Here is a 27,399-nt window from a genome sequence, read left to right on the forward strand (position 1 = left end):
GCATGTGTGTGTGTGTCTATATGTGTATATTCCCTGCACCAACAAATAGCCACTTAAAAAATACAAACTAAAACTATGAAAATATCAATTTACATAGTATAGGAACTCTGAACATGGTAACATGATCACAGTTTTTTATAGTATTAATTTTAAAAAATCTAAGTTGAGTTCACCCTTACCAATTTAAATAGATCTTCCTCAGGTGTCACTTCTAGAATTTGTGTAACACCATACAACACGTTATACTGTGTATACTTGGTAAACTACGTGAGTCAGAATCACTTATTTGTAAATAATAAATGATAATTATTGCAGGGTCGATTATTACAAAAGAACCCACCTGGGGTTCTGAGACCTGGACTATGACTCCACTGACTAGAAATGATGTCACTGAATGTGACAGCTGCTGGGAATTCATCATCCTGCTATGGCTGCCAAACCAGCTCCCTTGCCCTAGACCTGCTGCGTGTGTAGCCTGCACCTTCTTCCTAACTGGTGTTTAGCCTGCAGAAGATGAGCAACAACAGTGACCACATGATCGATCTCCTCAATCAACCTGACATAAGACTGGATGGGACACTTTTTGCACTGTTTTTACTATTATTCCATACATTAGTAAGAAGGGGCGATCTATTGACTAGTCCTTGACTCATATTTGCCTGTGTGCTGTGAATAAAAATTCTTATAACTCACTTAGGCATTCAAGAGGTATTTAAAGTTCAAATTATTGACACATGGGGCATATAAGGTTTCCATTAATACTGGATAATAATTACTTATTATCTATTTAATAGTGATTTATTTCAACATTTACTTCTGGTTGTTCTGCCAGATATGGAATCCCCAAGGACATGAAAATACATCAAGTGCTTCTTCATATTCTCTTTTGAGGTAATTCCTTCTAAAAGATATAGGATAGCAATTCCTATGTGCAAGATCAACTGTTCACATCACATGTGAAAGCGAGAGACCTCCTACAGACAGAAAATGAAGAATCCTTTTCTAATCTTATTGGCATTATTTTCAGTGACCAGAGGCAATTGGGTTCCTCTAATTTAGGAACTGGATAAAAATGTTAAGTGTAAATTAGGTTGATTTCTGTTGAAAAAGAACTTGTTGTCGAATGGGTGTTATTGTCAGTCCCACATGCATATGTTGCAGTCCTAACCCAACACAAGTACTCTTTGGAGACAGGCATGACCTTTATGGAGGTAACTTAGCTAAATGAGGTCATAGGAAAAGAATCTTTATCCAACTGGATTATTGCCCCATCAAAAAAGGTAGACAGGAAAGAACTCTTCCTACTGTGTAAGGACACAGAGTATATGGCTATCAACAAGCTAGAAAGAGAGCCACATCAGTGACCTAGTCAGCAGCACCTTGATGTTGGACTTCTAATCTTCAGCAACGTGAGAAGGAAATGTCTGATGTTTATAGCACCCAGTATGGCATTTTATTATAATAGCTTATGTGAGCTAATACAAATTATTTGTAGCACATATGAGCACATGATAACATGAGTTAATTCTGATACCATGGAAAGGACAACACTTCTAGAAGGTACAGTAGGGGTACATGGGCACACGCAGTGTGTGATGTCTTGTTGCTTCCGCTGAGAAGCAATTCTAGACCATAAGCAATTCTAAACCATAAAAGAATCAGAATTTCAGATAAAAACAGATATTACAAGACCAAAGTCACAGACACTGAATAACTCTGTAGCAGCCTGCGCACAAATGCAAATACCTATTTTTACTGGAAGGATAAGAAACTGTGACAAGCTTTACCTTGGGCAATGAGAAGCCGGTTTATGGAAAGGACAGAGCTCCTCCACTGTAGTTTCACATGTCACAGCTTGAACTGAGAATGAAGGCAGGAAACAAGTGAATTCAGTTGCAAATATACCATGGGAGGTAAGAAAACAAGTAAGGACTGAGCACTAACCTGTTACTTTAGAGACTGTGAAAGAATTAGCGGAATGATATTTGCTGTGGACAAAAAAGAGATGTCAACCATTTGCTGATGGAAATTAGCAACAATGTAACTCCTGGTGCTTCCCAGGGCTTTATTGTCTTTTCAAACAATTTTATTAAAGTGTCTGGACAAATAGTTTAAGTACACATCATCTATTTAATAATGAACCTATACACTAATGCTAAACTCATTAAACAGAACCAGTTTAAGCCTTTACAGTAGTCAGTATAAGACAAAAAATTACAAAATAACCACTGTCTTAAAGGGGGTGTGGTTATTCAATTATTCACTTTTGTTAAAGGGTCTGCAGTAAATGAATGAACCTCTTCTTGTTGTGTGAATCATCCCGAAAAAGGTAGAACATAAGATTAGGTATATTATTAGATATTAAATTTTTAACTTGTTTACATATACACAGGCTTTGAGAAAATAAACTGTTATTGAGTTATGGCTCATTTGCAATTAATATTTCAATACATTTCACCCTTTAAATTCCTTGCTTAGTATAAAGATGTAAAAGCTTAAATTTTTTTGTTTCTACCAGTTTCAAATTCAATGTTTAATATTCTTTATTTACATTATGGTCCTACAAATTAAGAAGTTTTTTCTTCACACAATGTGGAAACTACAACATGTATCACACTTTGTGTTTCAGTAGTATTTCTATACTGGACAATCAAAAGTGAAGCTTAAGATAGAATCACTGTTCCTTAATACATCTTTTACCAGTATCTGCCTAACTAATGGTTATTATTTATTAATGATGATTCATAAATTTTTCTAAGTGAATAAACTAATAGCATTGTACTAAAAAGAGATGTTGCTACTGACTAAAACCACACAGTTGCACACATAGAAATCAGGACACCAATATGGAAGGGACATTCCAAAAAAGTGACTTTTTTATAATTACAAATTCTATTTTTTGTTGACTTTTTCAAGAACAGATCTCACTATGGGCGCTGGGAATCCTGGAACTCACTGTGCAGACCTGGCTGGGCTTGCACTCAGAGAGATTCACTAACTTCTGCTCCCCAAGTTCTGGGATTAAGGAAGTGCACCCCTACACAGAGCAATGAATTCCAATTCAATCAGTGAAACTTCATGCAACTGAACACTGACGAGGGAAGAGTATATACTAAAACTCCTAAGAAGAGCTTTCTCTGTGACGATCCATGTGGTCTTTCACTTAGAAGGAAAAAGGTGCTACAGAAAGATGTTTCAAAAGACTATACCTCTCTTCTCTGAAGCGCATATGAAAGTTCCCAAGTTTTAGAATGAGACAAATTATACTAAACTTGAGAAAAGCTCCAAAAGTGAATCAAAGATTTTCATGTGTTTAAATTACACTTAAAATTTAAAAAATAGGAAAAAGTATATTGCATGCTTAGAAAACTTCTCAAAATCTTTTCTTATTCAGAAACGAAATTTATCATATTAGGCAAGTCACCATTGCATGAAATAAAGCATCATGTCATTGCATAAAAGAACATGCAATAGATTAGCCTCCATTGGGGTATTTTCTGTGATAGCTGACAATTCCACTGTTTAACTTAAGCTACAAGTAAATGAACTTTTTATTTTGTATATATATATATATATATATATATATATATATATATATATAATAGAGTTGCCTGCGTGTATTTAATTTCATGATGGGCATGTCTGGTGCCTGCCAACTCCATAAGTGGGAGTTGGATCCCCTGTGACTGGAGATGCAGAAAGTAGTGATCTTCCACTTGGGTACTGGAAACGAAATCCCATTCTCCTGAAAGAGGAGTCAGTCCTTTTAACCACTGAGCCATACGTCCAGTCCTGAGAACTAACTTTACATTTAGATATACTTATTGAATCTATTGAAAATTCAAAATTTTATCAAAATGATTTAACTTTGAGTTTAGAGATTTTCCCCATGTTTTATACATGGAAAGTGTAAGTTAAAATGAACTTTGAAAATGAGCATTTTCGAGCTGGATGTGGTGGTGCACACCTGTAATCTCAGCACTCAGGGAGGCAGAGGCTGGCAGATCTTTTTGAGTTTGAGGCCAGCATGGTCTACAAAGCAAATCCAGGACAGCCAATACTACACACAGAGAAATCCTGTCTCAAAAGAGAGAGAGAGAGAGAGAGAGAGAGAGAGAGAGAGAGAGAGAGAGAGAGAGAGAGAGAGAGAGAGAGAGAGAGAGAAGAGAGAGAAGAGAAGAAGAAGAGAAGAAGAAGAAGAAGAAGAAGAAGAAGAAGAAGAAGAAGAAGAAGAAGAAGAAGAAGAAGAAGAAGAAGAAGGGAAGAAAGGAAAAAAGGAAGGAAGAAACAAAGAAAATCCTCTCCCATAAATTCTTCTATGATTGATCAAAGACACGTTAATTCGTTATTACAATTTCATTTCATCTGAGATAAAAGAACATTCAGGTTCTTACCCAATTGTCTGAACGCCATTTCTGTTGGATTTGATGAAGTAATGCTTCCTTCCTTGTCTAGTGACGTCTACCCACCCGCCTTCATTGTCTATTATCCCATAGTGGATGGCCGCCCGGCAGATACTGGATTGCTTTTAGAGAAGGAAGAGACAGGAGAGTGTTAAAGAACCCAAGCTCTGCATGAAAAAGCAAATTACTGTTTATACAAATTTAGCCTAAATAAATATTTCTGAGAAAAATATCTACATTTCATATTGCATTTTCCACATTAAAAACAGATACTATATGAAAAGATTATATTGCTAAATAATTTTCATCTCCTCTTACCATTTCATAATGTACACTCCCAATGACTTTAGCTTTACTGTCCAAGCAGCCAGCAGGGCACTCGTACCTAAGTGACAGTCATGGAAAGACACTTTAGTTTCGCTGGACACGAGCACAGAATGCCCACAGTTTTTCCATCTTGTCAGCTGACGTGGAGACTCACAGTGGTGCCTACCTGTTGCAGGTGGTCCCTTTACACTGGTCTCGCAATCTTACTTCACAAGAAACAATCTGAGCTAAAAGGAAAACAAAAATACCCAAGCAGTTTTAATATTCTGGTTCTTTTTTTTTTTTTAAGATTTATTTTATTATTATGTATATAGCGTTGTCTGCTTGTTTACCTGCAGGCCAGAAGAGGGCACCACGTTACATTATAGATGGTTGTGAGCCACCATGTGGTTGCTGGGAATTGAACTCAGGACCTTTGGAAGAGCAGGTGGTGCTCTTAACCACTGAGCCATCTCTCCAGCCCCTCTTTTCTGGTTCTTTGAGAAAGGGTTTCTCTGTGTAGTCCTGGATGTCCAGGAACTCACTCTATAGACCAGGCTGGCCTTGAATTCAGAAACCCAGTGGCTCCTGCCTCCCAACTGCAGGGATTAAAGGAGGCATGTGCAACTGCTGCCCACCTAAAATATGCATTTTATGTTCTGAAAATGGACAAATAAAACTAGGACTGTTATCATGCAGGCAAAGTATATATGCTATGTGATTAAGGTCTTACACATCTGCTGAGTGCTGATGACTTCATTCCTGTTACTCTCATCTGATCTTGTCCGAACATGCGTGTCATGGACCTGAGCCTGCTGCCGCTCAATTTCATTCGTTTCTTCTTCTCGAGGGGTGTAATACCTGTCTGACCCTTCTGTCATGGGGAAAAGATTCAAAAACATGGATTTTATTCACATGAACACAAATTAGAAAATAAATGCTTTTCTCTACTGTTAAGTAATTAAAAACTGAAAATTCAGTGCTCTTTTTGCACAGGTTCTGACACAAAGTCCTGGTACCACACTGAAGTGAAATACACACATCAGCCGTCAAGTCCTTGATTTTTTTTGTGTGTGTGTTGGTGACTAGCTAATATTCAGTGGACTCATCTCTAATCTAGGTCCGATATGGTACCCAATAAAAACATCCCCTAAAGTGTGGGAGTGCCCTTATTATTTGTTATAGCATCAATTCCTGCGGACTTCTTGTGTTTTAGGATAAACTTCAAAATGGAAAGATTTTTAACTTTACATAGAGAATAAGGTTAAGCTTGGAATCTAACTCTTCCATGCCTGGATTGGCCTAAAACAAGAGCTTGTCAGTGTCATGTGAAAAAACGTGCTTATTTTCATTTGTGCCCATCAACTCAGAACCTAGAAGAAAGGTGTGAATGCAAAGGAATGGCAGTTTTAGGAGGAACACAGCAATCACCGGGAAAGGGCAGAAAGGCTGCAGCGTTTGAGGGTGGACAGTACAAAGACCATCACAATAGGAGGGTGTGCTTCAAAGGGGGCTAGGAAATCAGACAAGGACATACAATAGGGGCCAGAAATGGTGCTCATCAATTCAAAGGGGAATTTAGTCACTAATGAATACAATACATGGCTCTCCATGGCATCACGGATGCCAAAGACCATGACCTTTCACAAGTCTTTATCATATACATTATCTCTTCAGGCATTATTAATAAGGCATTACATCTATATTTACAAGTGTCTGAGAGAGGATTTCTGTTATTTGAGGTTGGCCTTGAGCTTGCTGTAGAGCTGAGGATAACATTGTACTCCTGAATTCTCCCACCTCTGCTTTCCTTGTGCTGAGAATGAAGGTCAGTGCTATTACTCCCCATGCTAGGGATGCAGCCCAGGGCTTCTTGCATTCTGCACAAGCATTCTCGCGCTGGGGCTCTATACTCACATGCTTAAGACTTCAGTCGTGTTTGAGAACACCCATATTATAAGCTGAGCAAAATAGTCACACTTTTAATACTGCTTTTGCATAAGAAATACTGTCTATTGTGAGAAGTGGAGGCAGTCAGTCTCACTGTGCATGCATCCATCTGATACGTAGAAACAAACTTTTGTCTAAACTCTCAAAGTAGTAAAAATGAATAGAATCAAATTGCCAAATCCTTAAAAATGGCAGTTAAGGAGAAAAGTCTCTACAATACAAGAAAACGGCTTTTATGATATACACAGTCACTCTAGGGTAGTGATAAAGTGTTAGGAGCAGTTACTAAAACTCTTGCTGCTGGGCTGCAGGCACATGGCCCTGTCATGATGGATTTACTATAATAATCCTTCAAAAACAAGTTGAAGATAATTATTCATATTTAAAATTACTTCCACAAACTACTTGAACTAGTGCTCTGGAAAGTACTCATGTGAGAACTAAATTGGGTTTAGACTTCCTTTTAATTTCTTGGCCCTAGGGATCCCACCTAGGGCCTCACAGACACAAAGCAAACTCGCCTCTTATTGCACTGCCTAAGAACAGGCACAATGACACAAAGCTGTACAAACAAAGTTTGTGTGCAGCCACACAACACTGACCTTTGTAGCACAAGTTTTCTCTACAGCCTCCTCCAAAACTGGGCGGGCAAGCAGAGCAAGGCCTTCCATGCTTGTAAGGTGCGTGGCCCCACCAGTTTCCCCTAAAGAGATGACCCACTCCATTAAGACATTGCAAACACCACAACATAAGCATAAGCACAGCGTAATGACGCAGGCATCCTGCAATAAAGACCTTTATCTCTGTTTACTATGAATTTCCTTTGGTCTAGGCTTACATTCAGTTATATGTCTCATTATTTTTGGAAACTTTCAAAGTCACTTGGCATGAATGCTATTAAAAATATAAGAATCAAACATCATCTATCTCATGTAGGTTTTCACCTATCTCATGTATACTAATAACTTAAATCTGAGGCTTTTTTTTTTAACAGAATCACCATGTCTTCTTTAAACAGGCAAAGTATATATTTCTCAATTAGTATGTAGCTAAAAAAATCTCACGTCAAAACTAATAATATGAACTAGAATAGCATAGTGAGTGAAGCTGAAAACATAAAAATAAGTTTTATGTCTTTAGGTTTCAATTCTCCCATTCCTTTTAGGCACTGACTTACGTATTCAGCAACTATGATCACTGCCATGGTGATAAATTAATTAAAGCAAATACTCTAAGACTATACCTTGGAACTGCAACATATCAGGATTATAAAATTATTTTCACATTACGAAACCTTTCCATGAGAAACTTATGCGTTGTCTACTCACTTGGGAGAATAATTGCACACCAAGTAGACGGCCTTGGGCCATATCTGCCCCCAGATGTTCATGTTGTGGCACAGGTTGATGGCACAGCCTATCCTGCTACTAGTTGCCCACACCACCTGTGGTAGAGAAAAGAGAGGCTGAAAGCAGGTTAAGATGAAATGAGACAGCAGGGTATCCAAGAGAAATGGATAAAAACAGTGTTGCAGAAGCCAAGACTGATCATCCATACTGGAGTGAGAAGTGCCAAATGTGTTTTTTTGCCTGAGATTTGGTTTATGCTTGTTATTCAATCTATAAAAGAAATTTACTGTCAGATTGCTCCCTGTGCAATACAATGTCAGCATTTTCAAAGCACAAACATACTAAATTATTCAAAGTTTCATCTCCATCTTATGCTATGGATATTTCTATAAAGAACCTTACTAACTAAAGTAACAGAAGCCTGTATCTCAAACAAGAAGTAAATGCTCAGAAACTCTCCATTTTAGAAAGCCAGGACAGCAGTGACCTTTGTCTACTTGAGCCTGCCTTCCCTTGTTTGACTTAAATGTGAATGTGAGGTATAAAATTGATAAATATGTTTTTAAAATTCTGCATATATGTAAATAGTGGATGTCAATCATAAATTATATTTTTAGTATCAAATTGATTTCAAAGAGGGCATACTGTTCCTTGACAATATTTATTGAGGTCAAAATAAACTATTTTACATATGAAGTCATTTAAATAACCTTTTAAAGAAAGTTTTTGGACTTCTGTGATAGTACTGTTGCTTGTGGAAATATTTATGTCTATGGCATGGGATTAGTCACAATACATATTTTCTCAAATAATCACATTAAACAAACAAATAAATAAAAGGCACATGTTCCTATGTTCGCCAGTAGTTATAGTAACTGAATTTGGAGGAAGGAACTGTAGATGTCACAAAGCATACCTGAGTGTAGTGCGTACAAACAGGGCCAGAGCATCTGAAAGGACAGTAAGGGTTGCACTCATGTTCATACGGGTAGCTAAAATCTCTCACTTCATCATACCATGCTTGTACATGAAATGTAGGGGGTCGATATCTGTTAAAAGAAAAAAATAAAACCAATTTAGATTGACAAGGCTTGACAGAAAGTTTCTTCTGTGTAAGCTACAAATCTTAAATATACAAATGAGACAAGAATAAGCTCGCAAATCAGTGACTGTTCTTGTAGGATATTTGAGCTTTCCGTTTCGTGACTAGCTCTTGCAATCCTAGGCACCAAACATTACAAAGATTGCAGTGATGTATTAATAGAGATTTCATTCCTGACATTTGCGTTTCCGGAAATAAAAAGCTGTGTTTTCCACTACCTTCCCCAGTGTGCTCCCAAATTCTGTCCAATGGAGGGCAGCAGGCTGGCAGGTCCATGCTCCCAGAGACATGTTTCAGCCCAGGATTCTGCAGATCTTTCCAGCTCCACATCCCACGTCTACAAGACAAACAGAAACAAAATGCAGGCATACAATGTGCACACTGAGCACTCCTTCAAATGTGCATCGCTGCGTTCTTGTTCTCTCCCTGCACTATTAAGTGAACACATGGGTTTGGGATTTCCCTTATCTGTCACCTAGTTTTTTCTTCAGTAGCTTCCTACTCCACTTCCTTGACTACAGCTGTTCCTCTTAGAATGTGCCTACACATTTTAGAAGTGCCAGAGTAATCACAAATGCATTTGCCCGACTCTCCTCCCATAGCTAACAAGATCCCACAGGTAGCTAGAGGAAGGACTCCTTATCATGCAGCATGTTATACCTGCAGGACTTGATCATGGTCTCAGCATCCTTTGGTTATGTGCCAGGCGGAATTCTATTCTTGGCTTGCTATCCTCCATTACATAACATGGTCTCTGGGTTACGTCTCCAACTTTCCCAAAGGTAAACTCCACCCCCTCTGATGCTCTCTGAGCTTGGCTAATTCCTTTGTTTTGGCACTTTTACCAAGCATGGTAATGTTTATTTACATGACAACCTTTCCCAAGATAGGATGAGTTGCCTGGAGATAGTCATTAAACCCCTGTTGGTAGCTTTAGCCTATTTTCTCTGTTCATTTAATAGACCCAGTGACAAACATATTTTGGATACCTGAAAAAATAATGAATCTGACTAGGATAGAGTATAGGATATTCTTATTTATAAAATTCAATGAAGGTAGACTGGCTCATTTAAAATAATTTACAAAGAATCAAATAAAAACTGATAACTTAATGAACTTTTACAAGTTCTGGATTCAGTATTCAAGGTGTTCCTGAGGAAAAACATAGTCTCTGCACTAGAAATAATATTAAAATAACAAAACTCCATAGAATTGAGCTCATTGGCACTTTCAGAAATGGACGCCACATGATAAGATGACAGGAAAACAGTCCCAGAAGTGGAACATTTGAACAATTTAAGGGACAGGGCTGCTAAGAGTAGACAGCACAAAATAATAGAGAGATGTTTAAATACCTCAAAGTTGATGGGTGTCTGATGTTAAACTGTCAGGAAAAAGAAATGGTGGAATAGTACAGTTACCACAAGGGGATAAAGGGAATAAAAAGCATGTGCCTGTGTATTCCTCTGGTGGAATTTCAGAAGGTTACAATGTGTACACCAAGGTGATAGTTATATGCATGGCAAGTAGACTGTAAGAACATACAAAGGCCGTTCTAACGAAAGCTATGTCGTAAAGATATAAAGTTTTCGGTCAACTATGAAGACAATAATGACTTCAGAGCAACAATGTAGAACAATGAGAGTAATGAAAACGAATTAAAACTGGAAGGAAGGAAAACAATGAGGTATGGTGTTTTCTTTAAGCTGAGAAAAATAAATCCTCAAGGCTAAAGAAAAACCAGTGACAAGTTCAACTATAACAACATCAGTGAGATTCCAGGCGTAGATGAGCAATGTTGTCACCAAGAGAACAAGACATGAGGCTGGCCAGGTAAGAATGCACGGATAAGAGCAACTCCAGATCATGGATGGAGAAATTTGGCCAAATAGGTTCGAGAGTGAGAGGAAAGCGATATTGTCCCAATATTTGACTTCAATATTTAAGAGAGATGGCGGAGAAATTAAGAAAGGTAAGATCATGGTCCAAGAAGCCTTGTTTGCTCTGCTTGGCTTTAGAAGCTGAAAGAACCCGAATATGACCACAGGCTGAATGATCTCAAGAGACCCTCAGTCTTCGTGCACATGCACGTACACACACACAGGTGTACATGCACATGCATCTACACACACTCATATATGCACAGGCACACACACTCACACACATGCACAAACACACATAGGTATGGAAACCTTTCTTCCTCATTCATATCATTTTTCATAATGAGTACTTCTTCCATTTCAATTGTGTTTTTAAAATATGGAAAATGAAAGCCGGGCGTGGTGGCACACGCCTTTAATCCTAGCACTCGGGAGGCAGAGGCAGGTGGATCGCTGTGAGTTCGAGGCCAGCCTGGTCCACAAAGTGAGTCCAGGACAGGCAAGGCTACACAGAGAAAGCCTGTCTCGAAAAAATAATAAATAAATAAAATAAAAATGTTTTCACAGAAACAAAGTAAAATTTTACAATAAGTAACTGTATTCTTATTAGAGTATACTTTTATTATTTACCACAAATACCAAAAGCTCTCTATAGTCAAATAAATAGTAAAAAATGATAAACAATATTTGATTTTCACTAAAAGCTCTATTTTCATTTTGGATTAATATCAAATAATCCAAATTAGCATAGACATCAGAAGTATATACTACCAATAAATATTTAGCAGGTAAGTACTTCATTTGATGATATAAATATGCTGTAAATTAATTTCATTATTTGCTTAATTTAAATTACATACTTTAACTTATTATACGAAGTATCATTCACTTCACTGGTTTTATCTCTAACAAAAAAATTACACAAGAAAAATGAATTCGGATTAAGTACCAGAGGATAGGGAAAACACTATCTTCCTTTTGTATCCAGAGCACTGCAAAAATAATCACTTCTCCAAAACAATCAGGCTTCCAGACAGAGTCACCTGGAAAGTAAAGTGTCTTTAAGAGAGAAAAAAGTTTTGCCTCCAATTTTGAAACTCGGGCTTTCCTACAGTGCTTTAAATCACATTGCAATAACCACACTAATCCATTGGTTTTCCCAGCAGGCTAACCTCATGCTAAGGGACATCCAGAAATTAAGGGGAGAAAACACAAATAGAAACTTACATGACTAAAAAACATAGAGAGTCTGTTGTGTTGTTTTTTAAATACTCAGCCTACACAAGGCACTGTACATTTCTTGTCTCTCCCTTTCAATCAGATTCGCAGCGGCTTAGTTCTAACAAATAGAAGAGGTCCTGAGAACCCTGGGGCTAGGCTATGAAATGGAGCTTCTATTTGGTTCTCTTTTCAGATACATCTTGACTAACTTGAGCCAGCACATTATGCAGCCCAACCACAGGGGAAAATTGGCGGGAAGGACACTGTGGAGAGACCACACAGAGGGATCAGCAGCTGTGAGATTTCTTGGCCCACGCTTGAGGCTGGAGAAGACTACAGACCCTCAGGTGATGGTGGCCCAGGTCCAGTAAATAAATGCCTCACACCCACCACCCCCTCCTGAGGACCACCCAGAGGAGTCCACAGAAACGTCCTGGAGATTCTCCTAAAGGCCAGTTTCTTCTCGCTTTGCACTTGACTGCATACTCTGGGCTGAGTGGTTTTCCATAGAAACTGGAACTTTAGAGAGAGAGGATACAAACCTGCTTCTCAACTCACAATTTTGTGTTTTCCAAAACAGTGTTTATATCTGTTATATGGAAAGGGAAATAAAATTTAAAATGTGCTCAAACCTGTTAGGCTAACCTTCCTTAACTATAAATACCTATCAGATGAAATACAAGGTAGCTCAGAAAGCTGATTTACAGACTAAAATCTCTTCATTCAGTACATATTATAGAGAAATCATACATGTACATATACATACATATACATATATATGCATATATATACATATATAATAACAATTAGTGAAAATAAGTGGCCATGATTCTGAAAAAGGATCAAGCACAGGCATATGGGAGGTCTTGGATATAGCGAAGTAAAGGGGTAAATGAAGTAATGGTATTATAATACCAAAAACTACATTTTTAAAAAGTATCAACTATTTTTTTCTTAACCCATTGAAAACAAGAGTCAACAAAATTTATAATTTATCATTTATAATGCATTCATATGAAAATATATTCATAACTCATATTTGAATTGACTACAGCAGAAAATAATGTAACTAAATTTAGTTTTAAATCAATATTCAATAAATATTAATTGTTAATAAGTTTAAAGCTACTGTTTATCAAATTTAATTATACCTAAGTGTCTAGGTGAAAACTAATAATGTAAATTTAAAAAATTTTCCAAATAATATACTGAAAATATAGCTGTCCTGGAAGAATTACTACTAAAGCCTAATGACCGGATGGTACATGTTATATACCATTTTATAGTACATGTGTATTTTCACTCTACAACATGACATTCCAGGCTTTAAGACTGCCAATAATTTATACCCATACTATTTAAACATAGGCTGGACTCTACATATTTCTATTTAACTTATGGTTTGTAAATCAAATCAAGATGGCTTAAGACGCTTTTTTTTTTCTTCCTCTGAACTACTCACCCAGCACTAATTTGAAGTCAACCTATACTAAAATTACCATTTATTCATAAAATGAGTACATGGGGTATGTAAAAAAGAAAACATGGTTATTTCCCCACTACATATATAACACACACAGGCTTATGGGGAGGAGCTGTGATGCATTTCTTCCAATTTGAGGATGACTTAGGTTATAAGTACTGTGCCTCCCTTGTTCCAAAGGACTCTGTAGAGAGATGGAACATGCGGAAGGCTCACAGGCTGGAGAGAAATCAGCATTAAACCGAGGCAGTGGCTGTTACAGCAAGGTGTCCAGCAAATTACAGAGACATGAGGTGTGTTTCTCTTAAAAGCAGCTTTCAAAGAAACCCTCGATGACAGTACAAAAAGCAGCAACCTAACCATTTGGAACAATGTCTTTTCATTTTACCACATTTAATTTCTGAAATGGAAATTTCATATTCAGACAAACTCAAAAGACATTATCAGTGGTCTGCTTTTACACAAATACAATGTTCAACACCAAAGGCATGCGTGAGTCAGGGCAGATTGTCCTCACGGGGCAGAGAAGATAGTAATCTGATACCATCTGTACATTTGTCTGTACAATTTGTACTTGTTAGTCTCCTGTTACTGCAAAGGCCTTTATAAAACAACCTCCCTTGTTGCAGCCCCTCTACTGCTTGTACTATCAGACTTTGAAGGGCTTCTTGTCAAAATGCAAATTATGATTCAGTTGTACAGACGATGTTAGGACATGCCCAACACGTGAGCCAGGACAGTGAGAACACAGAGCAGCAGGGTCCATACCGGCCCATTCACATTTCTTGTATGCTATAGATACATTGGTGCTTCTCCAACAGGACTGTGCATTTTTTTCTTCTTCTCCTGAATTATTCAAAGATTTCCCCCAAAGTACCGTGGCACTTCAACACTGCCTTTGCCACACCATCCTCTCAATCTGCTTAAACACATAATTTACCCATTGTTACGTTTTTCTTCTTTTTCTGCCTCCATTATTCTGGATCTTAATTCCCAAATGAGAATTTTCAAACCACAACCCTGTTGCGTGTGTCCTGTGAGGCTCTGTGATTCATAATATGGAAACTGGCTCAGAGAAGACCTAACTATCCAAGTGAGCTTCCTGCTTCTCATCGCTCCAGATGCCCGAGAGCAGGCAATAACTCGGTCCAGAGACAGGGAGCCCACGTTTTCCTGCCTCAAACATGGTTGAGGGAGTGAAGTGTAAGTGGTAGAGTAACCACAATGCACTGGCGTTACACAAAAATAAAGCCCACCAACTTGAATGTTTTGTGTGAATGCCATTACCTTCTTACAGACTTTCGAGTAAACCAAAGACTATGATGCCTCCATTATTTTAATTGACATTTAAATAAGAGGAGATCAGTTTGGACTACAGAGGTTGCTTGTGGTCAAGAGCATTGTCTACTCTTTCATAGGACCTGGGTTTGATTCCTAGCACCCCTTGGCAACAACTAGCCATCTGCAACTCCAGTTCCAGGGGACTGAAGCCCTCTTCTGGCCTTTGAAGGGAGGCACTCTATGCATGTGGTGCACAGAGATACATGTAAGCAAAACAGCCATATACATACAAATTATCTTTTCGTTTTTAATTTTTTAAGAAAGGAGTCATTTAATCTTTAAAAATGTCTTCTAGCTAATTCAGGAAACCACAGTAATTACAGAAATCTTTTAGTAATTGAAAAACTATAATCCAGGGTAAAACATTTGTTAGGGTGAAGCACTTACTATTTAGCATAAGGACCTTCATTCAGATTTTTGCAATCCACATAAAAATCTGGAATCAGCAAGAATATTTAATCCCAGTTCTGGGAAGGTGGAGACAGGAGATCACTGTAGTTGGCTAGCAAAACAGTCTAAATGAGTCTCAATTTCAAGGGACATTGAGATGTTGTCCCCACAATAAGATGCTTAGTGATAAAGACACCCACTGTTGACCTCCAACCTCCATATACACTTGCCTACACACACATGTGTACACAAATGCAAAGTTATAATCCAAAAACCCAAACAAAACAACAATACTTAACTTATTAGTTCTTAGATCTTGATTTGTGGATATCGGATCAATTTGTGACAATGATTTTATTCAACAGGTTTACTTACAGCCAAATACATTTCAGAAAGTCAAACCTAGGAAATGCATGATTGGTAAATTTCTCACAATAATTTATAATATCTATTTACATATTAGTTTTTAAATTTACATATTATATTAGTTACTTTGCTCATCACTAGGACCAAGACCCATTCTTAACGACCCCTCTCTGCCAGCTGGCCTTCAGGTGACATAACTCTTATAACCTCCACTATACCACCAGCTAATGGCCAGCTCTCAAGCCAACACATGAGATGTGGGTGGCATTTCACAATCAAACAGTAATTATTGATATCTTGAGTATTTGAAAGAGAAGGAAAAATGAATTGTTTCTATTTAGTGTACTTGAAAGGGCCTAGTTTATTTTATAAAGGATTTTAAAAAATTAAAAATCTCTTTCTTGGATAAATTAGTAAAACAGAGCTTATGGAAATAATGAAACCGAAGCCAAAATTTACCAAAACCAAACCAAAACAAAACAAAAAAACCAAACTTCCATTTAAACCAAAGACTGATATTAGAAACATTCAAATGCAAGCTTGCATGTCTCCCACAAAACTGCTCTATTCTACTCTTAGATTTTCCATACTACTATATTTACATTGAATGCTGTCTATATCAATAAGTCTTCCCTAAAGGTAAAATATTTGTATCTTTCCAGCCAGTGACAGCTACATAAATCCTATATTCCCAGTTTTCCTTAACTGCTAGGAGAATTAAATGCAGTTTAAGAAGCAGGATATTTTTTATTAGACTTTTAGGGATTACTGAGAAAGAACTTTCCCTGGACAGCTGAATAATAATTGATAATACTGTACAGGGACTATGATGACTTATTTCTATGAGTATGTATATACATATATATGCACACATACATATGAACACACATATATAAACACATATTTAGTGGATATGAATATAATGGATTTTAGATATTTGTATTTGATCATCTGAGAAAAATTATGGTAAGCAGCCTCCATTTATCTCTATGCTGCCATGTTAGACCCTGATGTGATGTTCTGTGCCTCACATGGCTCTGCTCACATTGAGCTGTTTCTTAATTTAGCTCATTTGCCTTGGATTCTGGCTGTATCTAATCAGTGGAAGACACTGTTAGTCAAAGAGTATATGTGTATGTACACACACACACACACACACACACTCATTCATTCTCTATTCCAAGTCATGTCCTTCCCCAAGAGGACTGTTTCCTCCCATGCAGCTATGCCCAGGACATATTAGGCTATGATACCACATCTAAACCTGAGCCCTGTGAGACAAGTGAACTTACCGTTGCTCAAATCCCACTCACTCTTGACTCCATCAAGATCCTTGCATAGAAGAAGCAAAGACACTGCTTCAAATATTCTCCTGCCACACCCTCTTCATTTCTGTCTCTCAGACTCAGCTGATGGATTTGCTCTAGAGCTCACTATGGAAACCAAAAGAATTTGCATGAAAATAATCCCTGTTTGTTATTAAATGAATCCAGTGGTTTCCACACTGTGTTCTCAGATTTGCAGCTGAAATGAACGAACTGACATTGTGGCGAATTACTTCTCCCTTCTATGCAAGGTCCTTCCCTCGATACACTTCCTCTTCAGCTGAAGAGCAAAGGCTTTCTCAACTTCTCCATTAGGTGCCCTCTTGTTTCTTCTCTGGTACCCATAACAGCATCTCAGGGGTTAAGATGGTTCACAACCTGCCCCACCCACTCTTCTCATCCCTCCAATATGGTGTCTGGGCATTGCTCACTACTGACATTCATTAACATGGATGATGGAATCACTGTTCGTTTGTCGTCTTCACCTTAGGAGCTTTTTAAAAACACTGAAAAGCTGTTGACTTTGTTATCTCTCCTCGTGCCATAAGAGAAAGAAAGCTGTCTCTGCCATCTGTTCCTCAGTGTCTTCGCTTCCCTTTCCTTTTAGTTTAACACCCATCTATCACACTCTGGGCTCAGTCCAAAGCATTTAATCCCTTGGCCACATGATCTTCTCTTTGACTCAGGCTGTTCCCCACTCAGCTGGGGTAACTCCTAACAATGTCTACAACCATAGCACTGTTTTTTATCTCAAGTCCCACCTCTTCACTGAACACAAAATATGATTAAGGATGGTATGTCACATCAAACTCAGTCAACCCTTGAAAGACTCTGTGACTTCATCTTCACTTTCTCCTGTTTTTTGTTCTGCCACAGAAAATGTTTCAATTAATCATCAAAAGGCTGTACATTCTGAACATAAACTCAAATTCTTCCTTAGCCTTTGTCCTTCCATGTAAAGTGAGTCAATGGTATCATCAATGAAACACATTTTGAAACCCCCTGTGTTACCCCATCTTATCAGTCTCATGCTGGCCCAAACCATCTCACCTAGTGTACAGTGCAGTCTTCCTAATTTAACTCTGTTTTCTATCATACCATGTTCTACCAGATAAACAGAGTATTTTTATGACATTTCACAACATTTCAATAAAAACTCATCAGTCACTTAAAAGAAACTGTTCGCTGGTTTTGCATTTATTGTATTACAGAATACAATCATCCTGTTATATTTTTACTTGAGACACATGATTCTAGCCAATGCTTATGTAACCAAACCATTTTTACTACCCTAGTTCTTCAAGGGCATTGAGTCACCTAGGATTGCTTCGGAAAACTCTGATCTTATTCTTGAGTAACAGATTTTGTATATGGTGCTCCTTCTTACTAGTACAATGGCCCCTGCATCTGTGTTTAGCTGATGCATTGTAATCTAGTTGCAAATGAAAAGACTTAACAAGATTTAATAATAATAGCAGGGTAGTTTCATGTCTATTATTTTTTCTCTTATCACTAAGCTTATGTTTGTGAACTTGTTGAATTTTCAAACATTAATACATTTCTTAGACTCAAATACAACATCTGAAGCAAAAAATGTACAGCCAGCATCTACTGGATATGATACATTTTGGAAACACAGATATATTGACACAGATAAGTTGTTTAAGCCATTATCATAGCTTTGTCATATACTCCTAAAATTATAAAGACAAGAGATACTCAGAAAAAGGTTGACAGATAACTGACATCAGTGGTTCTCAACCTGTGGATCACAGCCTATTTTGGGATCATGTGCCAGCTATTCTGCATGTCAGATATCTACATTACAATTCATAACAGTAGCAAAATTACAGATATGAAGTAGCAACCGAGTAATTTTATATGTGGGTGTCATGACAGCCTGAGGAGCAGCAGTAAAGGGTTCAGAACATTACAACGGTTTAAAACCACTGCCTTAGGGAGACTTGTTACAATATCACTACCAATGAAGTCCTGTGCAATGCTATGATCATATAAATCCTAGGAGAAATGAGGAAACATAATTTGGAAAACAGCAAAGAGAGAATAACTCTGAATTAGTGTCATTCATGACTGTAATTACATTTAAATAAATGGATATATAAATTGTGTTATAGAAATTAATATTTTCAATTTCTTCTGAGGGTTCACAATGGGGACAACTGAATATGGAAAGAAATTGCAGTTTCTTATAAACTCACTAAATTTGAGATATGGTCTCTAATTGAAGTTGAAAATTTTTTGGTTTGAAAAGGTGGACCACTGTGACTACTCTCAGCCTATATCAGCTGCTGATTTGGAATGAGAATGAAAAAAACCTGCTAATTTCTTCCACCTAATATTTGAGCCAGCCTTGGGCTATTTCAAGGCTCCAATAGCCTTGTTCTTGTTTCCTTTGAGAGGTTAAAGCACCATTTGCAAGAATTAATTACCCTTCTGCTCTCCTCCATTCTGTGTTCAGTCCAACACATCCTCCCCCTCCCCCCGCTTCCTAACTCCCTTGTCTTCGCAGTTCCTTCCTCTTTATCCACAGCTCCAGTCTTCAAGACCTCACATCTTGACTATCTCTACCTATGAGGACCTTTGCTCTCCTCCTGACTTTACTGTCTGAATGTGCATGAGCCATAACTTCATGCTGCAGACAGGACATCATTATTCCTATGGCTGCATGTCTAACCACATTTAAATAAATTCACTTGGATATCTACAGTGTCGAACAATGCACTCTAGTTTCCTCTGACCCGTCTACACAAACAGTTCCCCAAGCACACGCAAGCCATTTGCCACATATAGAGCATAATCAAACGACTTCAAAAATGACCTTAAATGTTCTGCCCATGACAGCACAACGATGATCTGGATGGAAATTGGTCTCTGTGATGTTCTGCATCTCATGTTAAAGTCTCCATCCTTTATTACAGAAGAAGTAAGAAACAAACTGGTATGTTGAAAGAGGAGGTCAGACAGGGTAAAAAAAAAAAAAGAACAGCTAACCACTCTGTCCTGGTAAAGGAAGAGGCAGAGTGTGCGTTCTGCCTCCTTTAAGCTCTAGGGATTGTACTGAACCGTGTAATCAGTGATTTCTAGAATTTTCACAACATTCTGAAAGTCTTTGCAAGTTTGTAGGATGTATAATGTTTTCCATTCATATCTAAACCAGAGTGGAAACTGCCACTAATCTTCAAAAGTCTACATCAGGCTTGGATAGACAGGTCTTTCACAAGGAGAGAGAATTCTGTCTCCTGGCTGCCTGCTAGCCTGGTCAACTCTATGTATCTTGGAACAAGGCTTCTTTTTATTTTTCAGGATGAATTAACTGCAAAGAGGTAATATTCATATTCCTGCCACTTCTCATCACCTTCACACTGAAACCCACTCCTGGTCACTATCAACTTAATAACCGCTGCCACACCTAAATATATTGTTGTATACCGTTGTGTTTCAGCCACCTAAAATCCATTGCAAGTGAAGCCTGGAACAATCCTAAAATCTATTCCTCCCACATGTAAAGGCTTTTAGTACTAATGAAAAGGAGCCAATATCATCCCTCCCAACTGAATCTGTATTTGGATTTTTTATACCATTTCCTAGGCACAGTCAGCTACACAGAGCAGCATGCTGAATTTACAGAGGCAAGAGTTTCACACAGGGTTTAAAACTTGTATTGGCTACCAAGTTTATTGTATTATATTTATTTTTTGTATTGGCTACCTGGTTTATAGGCACCTCTCAAGGCATGCTGAATGGAGGAATGGATGGCAGCACAATGCTCAGCCCCTGCACTCTTCTCTCAAAAGCCTAGGCAAGTAGCTTATATTTGAGAGAGAACCTGTGAGAGTATCCTGAACTACAGTGTGTTACTCTGTGAACTAAAACTTTCGCTGTTGTGTTCTTTCTTTCTCCAGTGTTACTATCAGAGTGGCAAAACTTCCAAAAAGAAAATTACATTAATTTTAAAGTACTAATTTCTTTACAAAAATGTGGGTCCCATGAACTTTAGATTTTTGTAGCTAAAGATACTTTTATAAATATGACTATTTTTTCTAAGCAATACTATTAAAGAAAAATTAAAACAATGTTGAGAAATGAAATAAGCTATCATGTTTATTATTTTAATTTCTATCTGATGCCTGTTCTCCACAACTATCTCAGATATTATCTTTCTTAGTCTTCTTTCTATGCCTATGTTTAACACATATATTTTAGAATTTAATAATATCCAGAAACAACCATTTACTGGATAGATAATCCTTTTATTGCAGCTGGCAATGGTTACAAAGATAAATATGGTATAATCCTTACCCTTCTAGAAATTCAAAGTCTTAGAAAGTATATAATACATGCATGTATCTCACTAAAATTTAAATAATATAAGTAGGGTGTCAAAAAGTATTTTAGAATGGGGCAGAGGAGGGGGCCCACCAGAAAATGCTTTAGAAGGATGACACATGAGCTCAATTTTGAGGAATTCATGGGAGTCCGATAGGAAGAGGTGGAATGCAGGCATTTGAATGTGGAAAATACCAAATAGGCAAAGAAGCTGTGGAAATATGTCCCTCATTGAGAATAGCAAGTGTGTCAGTGTGGACACATGGAGCTGACGTCCGTGGCGAAGACTACACATGTGTCCTTGCCTGAGTTAACTGTAGAGACTTTAACTTCTGAACCATGGAGGAGTTAAAAGAACTTTTGTCAACTGAGTGACCATCACGGGCCACTCTGAGCAGCCATGAAGAGGGTGAACTAAGCCGTAAAAGAGGAATGAATTAGTGTGGGCTGATAAATGGGACGATGTGATGCCGATGAAGATTTGAGTCAAGGAAAAAGGCTGAGAATGAAGTAGAAAAGATGGGCTCAAAGACATCGATGGGACAAATGGTATGAACTGGATTAGCAGACGTGTGTGTGTGTGTGTGTGTGTGTGTGTGTGTGTGTGTGTGTGTGTGTAAATCGGGTTTCTGGACTCCAACAAAATGATTTGTCCATTTCTTGGAGAGGACTGAACAGACATCATAAAGCCCTCGGCTTTCTTTTGATTTTACTGTGGACTGAGTAGACATGGAAGCCATGCCAAGCTTACTAAGAAATACATGAAGACTATGCAGAGAGGCTTGCTGGATGGATATATGGAAGGCAGAGCCAAGGAATCCCGATGACATTGTAATTGAATCGATAATGAGGAAATATTTTTAAATGGTGATGAAAAGAATATAGATGACCACAGTATCCCCCAGAGTCATAAACCCACAGGAAGGCAGGCTGGAAGAAAGCACATCAGTTCGACAGAGGCAGCCCTCTCACTTGAATGCAACATCTGGGCTGTGTATTTTCCCAGCAGCTTTATCACTGAAGTAGCCTGGGCCCAGAAGGACAGCAATCTATCACAGGTCACATTCCAGTAAGCAACAGGGGCAAGATGTGAGCCTGCTGCTGTACACAGGCAAAGCCACTGGTTTTCCTCCATAATCCCTGGTCTCTTCATTTCATGCCCTAAGGCTCATTCCTCAACTCACCCTAAACCAAATGCAGATAACCGCTCTCCCTGAGGGTTTCTGGCTTCTCTCATCATTTCTTCGGTTCCAGATTCTGCCCCAACTCCGGGCTTGCACCTACTTAGTCTGATTCTCCCAAAGCCAATCCCTGGCATCTGTCTGTCTTACCTATGAGTTCTCCTCTTTCCTTTAATTAGTGGTGCAGGGCACCGTTCCGAAACAGTGCCCAACTCACAGTTAGCCTTGAAAAGCTCGTACAAAGGCCATTCCACTACTCTCAGATAAAAGAATTCTGTTCCCATGTATTTGGAGGGCTTAAGCATATTTATTCTTTTCCCCCATTTAAATTAAAGGCCTGGCTTTCTACAGTAAGATTTAAGTCTACAAGGTAAGTGAGGATAAGGGTAGGAGTGGAGACATGACATTACTAAGTCGTGTGGCTTGGCTAAACTAAGCACCAATTACAAGCGAAGAGATTGGCTATTTCAAAAGTTAATCTGAAAAAGACATACAGAGTATAATGGACACTGATGATTACACAGAAAAAGGGTTCTTTAGGCAGCTTTTAGATTTAAGCTTTATTTCTTAACACAAACTCATTTTATTTAACTGAGCTAAGTGTATTTTATAAGACTAATTAGTGTCTATGCTTTCATTTCTGTGAAATTCATAAAATCAATAATATTCTCAAAAACTAAATGTTAAATACCCCTTCAGTGTGTATTCTAACATTAATGTCTCCCAGTATTACAGTGCTGCACAGAGCTCAGGAGCCTGGTTAAAGCCAGCACCCAGTTCCAATGTTAATAGTATCTAAGGGCAACCCAACACAAACCCTGGCTGGTTTCTGATTCTGCATTTCAAGCATAGAAAGAAACCATGAAACAAAATCAAAACCGATGTAAACATCCCAAACTAGGCATCATACATACTCTTTGCAGTTATTGTTGTTGTTGTTGTTTTTCTGTAAGTAGAGATGAGAATCTAAGAACTTATTTTTCATAATTTGGATATTAAATCACACAGAGACCATCCCAATCCTTTTTGTAGGACTGAAAAGCCAATGGAGTGTCAAACACTAAGACCTGGGCTTAGGTCTTTAGCCGCATCATAAGTAAGACACTCTCCTAAGCCAAGCAAGGTGGCTTAAATCTGTAATGCTAACACTGGGGAAGCATAACCCAGAGGACCCATGGATCTCATTGGCCACCGAGTATTGCTGACTCAGCAAATTCAAGGTTCCGTGAGACCCTATCTCAAAACTAAGGTGGCCAGTGATATCTGAAGACATCTATTATCAACAGCTGACTCCCACATGCATGCATGCATGTGTGCATGTATACCCACAAACACACATGTGCACACACACACACATATGAACATCTACACAGAAGCATATTCATACACACAAGCACACTCACACAGGAAGCCACCAAAGGCCTACCATCATTGAATAAACTTACATAGGTCAACTTAGAGAGACCCCATAATTTGCTCGTATTAAAGGCTCACTGTTGAAGGAAGTTAGAAAATTTTTTGTCTTAAACAAACATTGCAAAATAAACATAATATTGAATGTAAAATAAATATGAGACATTGTAGATGTCACATCCTTCATGGAATTTTGAGAATAAAGCAATCTTCTCAGACACCAAGTGTAAACAGTATGAAGAAGCATGACAACGCATTACGTATTTCTTCATGATATATTGTCACCTGGTAATATGTATATTAAAGAATTAAGCATCTAACTGCCTCAATTAATCATCACACCCCTCTCAGCACAGCCTTGAAGAATAAGAAGCAAAGAAACATTAGTAAATGGCATTCACAGTCAGTGAGTGAGGATGCCAGAGTTTCCACCTGCTGTGTGGGCCCTGACTCCCAATTCCTGATGGGGTGACTTGAATACTACCCTGCTTTCTTTAGGGTAAAACAATGTTTAAGTAAATGTTAAAATAATGTAATGCATTATTTTGCAAAGGGTAATAGACAGTCAGAACAGCCATGTTCCTATGACTGTCTCTAAAGGGAAACCACCAGCACTAATGTAAATACAGGGGGAGGGGACAGCTAGAGTGCACTGAAAGGAACTGCACCACACAACCTGTATGAAGGAGTAGGCTTCTGAGTGTTTCCTTAAGTGATCTGTGGGGCCATTGAAGTACTAGCTATCCACTTCCCTAGCACAGTGCATTCGGAGCTCGGGGGAGGGGGTAATGTAACAGTGTGAAAGCCTGTCTAAATATGTAAGGTATGCAAATAATTTTAAAGAACTAGTTTTGTGTCCCAAACCTGTGCTTTCATATGAGGTGATTCAGGACAAATGATTCTTTAAAGTTTAATTCCTTGCCTAGGGTTCCATTTATACTTGAAGCTTTTAAGCAATAAATTGACTCAAGGAGTCTAACATAAGACAACTATAAAGTGGCTTGCTTATTTGAAAGGCACCAAAGTCTACTTGAGGACACACATATATATGTACCAACAACTCAGAACTCTTCACCAGGTCTCGGGCTGAGCTGTCTGGCTCCACTATTTACAGAAAGGTTCTAAGAGGTGTTAAGGCATACTCTTTTGACTAAGTAAAGAGAGAGTCAATATGGGGGCTGGCCAGATGGTTCAACCAATAAATGCAAGCCTGCAGCTCTGAGTTTGGTGACCTAGAATCACATGACCTCTGACTGTCACCAAATTATCATGGAATGTGGGCCTCCTACACAAAATAAGCAAATGTAAAAAAAAAAAAAAAAGTTAAAGTCAATACAGCAGCTATTTAGGAAAGGGGGTTACCTTCTTTTTGGTCAGAACAGAGTTTAGAATTCTTAGTAGGAACAGTGGATCTGAAGGTACCTAATTTTATGCTGAAATTGAAAGAGCTCTTAGCAACAGGAATATGAAGAGTGTGGAGACAAAGATATATTCGAAAAAAAACTTTAGAAATTAAAACAGAACTAGTGGTAAAAGATTAAAGAACAGCATGAAAGAATTGACCTATGATGCTCAACGCACCAATAACATTTCTTTGATGTACACCACGTGAAAAATACCTTACCATATACTCCATATTAGAAGCCGTTGGGTACACCTGACTTCTCAGTTTATTATGGAGATCCAAGATGCTCTGCATGTCATTGTCTGTGATGGCTCTTTTCCCTCTCTGCTTAGCTGTCCACCATTCACCATCCTCATCCATGTACTTTTCCAAAAGTTTCTCCAACAAAGTGGCATTAGGAACCACCATAGCTGGAACAGCTCTAGCCACGAATAGCAGGGCGGTCACTCTGAGCCACTCCCGTGCTGTACACATCATAATGAATGGCCTCAGGGTTTCCCCGGGAAAATCTCCAAGACAGGCTCTTCCACTCCTTTTGCCTATAAGACATGTCACGTGATTAAGATGATCTTACTTTCTAACTGCAAACTCCAACACGTAAGCACTTAGGTTTTGAAAATCCCTTTTCTATTGCCCCCACTTTCCCACTAAGAGCTTTCACAATGCACTGTTTGCACACAGTACTTCCAAGCTACCCAGGAAAAGAGTACCCAGGAAAAGTCAAGGGCAAAAGCAGCCACTGGAGCTTAAAGCTTAAAGAATTTCTGAATTACAGGGTTTTAAATGGCATAGATTGCATTTAGTCTTCAAACAGTACAATCCATATACAGTTTTAGTTTTGTCTAGAGGTCTGTATTTTCTGTAGAAACTGCTGTTTGTTTGTTTGTTTTTGTTTTGGCACATTTCCCCAGCACTTCACTTGATTCATTGCTTTTCGTACACTCTTCATGCCTGTGTTCCTGGGTGCCTGGAGCGGACCTGGTGAATCACTGCAAATAAGTGGCTCAGGTCCCTGGAGCAACTTTCTTTCACCCACAGGCAGATGGAAAGATCAACCATGTTTCATGCAAAGTCTGTGCCCACCTTAGGAGCCATGCCCTACCAAGAGCACTGGAGAACTTCGGAGTGTGTCTAGCACACACAACAGAAGCCTGCGCCCAAGACAAGGTGAAACCAACACTTGCAAGAACTCACCTGGCTAATCTTGGTAGCTGGGGGTTTCTGCCCAGCAACCCGCCTACTCTGTCTGGGCTAGACCTTTCTTTACAACTTGGTTGTTTTTCCTAGAACGTGTTTCCAAAAGGGGAGCAAAGAAAATCTGGCAGCTGGACTATTTCGGATGCAGCTTGTGAATCGCCCTTACCTCTCCAGTGTGATGTTCCCCTGAAAGCGGACCCCAGCAGGATGGCGGATCTCTGCAGCTGCCTCCAGCCTCTACAGCACTGCACAGAGCCAAGGAGGGAAAAAGACCGGGCCAACGCGGGAGCTCGGAACAAGGAGTTGGCTGACTACTGGGGACGCAAGCAAGCCCCTAACTCCGTAACTCCTCACAGACCTGGGAGGAGCAGCAGGCGCGGGCTCCAAAATTAGCCAAGTGGCCGGGCAAAGCAGCTCAGCTCAGTCGGCAGTGTGGGCTTCAGAGTTCGGTGCTGGAGGATGGGGTGGGGTAAGGGGAAAGCTCCGCAGCAATCTGGCGCTTTAACCCGGTGTGGTCTCGGCGTTAGGAGCCAGGCGCAAGGCTCTTCCTCAGCTCCCCAGCTCTCAGGGGCATTTATTGAGGTCCCTGCGCAAGCACGTGACTCCAGAGCCCTCTGTGCCCACCCCCACCTCCACCTCCACCTCCACCCAGTCCTGGCCCTAGGCCCACGGGAGTCGACTAGTAGCAAGCCAGGAGCTTTAGTGGGCGTGCTCTGGGCCTCTGCGACTTGGAGCAGGAA

The 27,399-nt window shown here is 38.9% G+C and overlaps 1 protein-coding gene across 2 annotated transcripts in view; it reads right to left on the reverse strand.

Annotated features, from left to right (window-relative positions):
* Crispld1 (cysteine rich secretory protein LCCL domain containing 1) overlaps positions 1-27,072 on the reverse strand; it is a 35,357-nt gene extending 8,285 nt beyond the window's left edge. The window contains exons 1-12 of one of the 2 annotated variants that reach the window (XM_051165844.1): positions 26,826-27,072; positions 25,682-26,001; positions 9,329-9,447; positions 8,925-9,057; positions 7,988-8,103; positions 7,262-7,362; positions 5,443-5,583; positions 4,897-4,957; positions 4,722-4,788; positions 4,395-4,525; positions 1,945-1,988; positions 1,788-1,860 (exon numbers count right to left, since the gene is read on the reverse strand). In XM_051165844.1, the coding sequence (XP_051021801.1) occupies positions 1,788-1,860; positions 1,945-1,988; positions 4,395-4,525; positions 4,722-4,788; positions 4,897-4,957; positions 5,443-5,583; positions 7,262-7,362; positions 7,988-8,103; positions 8,925-9,057; positions 9,329-9,447; positions 25,682-25,939 (1,244 nt within the window). In that variant the 5' untranslated portion in view covers positions 25,940-26,001; positions 26,826-27,072. Of the gene's footprint in view, positions 1-1,787; positions 1,861-1,944; positions 1,989-4,394; positions 4,526-4,721; positions 4,789-4,896; positions 4,958-5,442; positions 5,584-7,261; positions 7,363-7,987; positions 8,104-8,924; positions 9,058-9,328; positions 9,448-25,681; positions 26,002-26,825 lie in introns of those variants that run through there. The other variant, XM_051165851.1, reaches the window with a different exon arrangement.
* Positions 27,073-27,399: the final 327 nt, after the last annotated feature.

Source organism: Acomys russatus, chromosome 2 (assembly GCF_903995435.1).
Source record: "Acomys russatus chromosome 2, mAcoRus1.1, whole genome shotgun sequence".
NCBI lineage: Eukaryota > Metazoa > Chordata > Mammalia > Rodentia > Muridae > Acomys > Acomys russatus.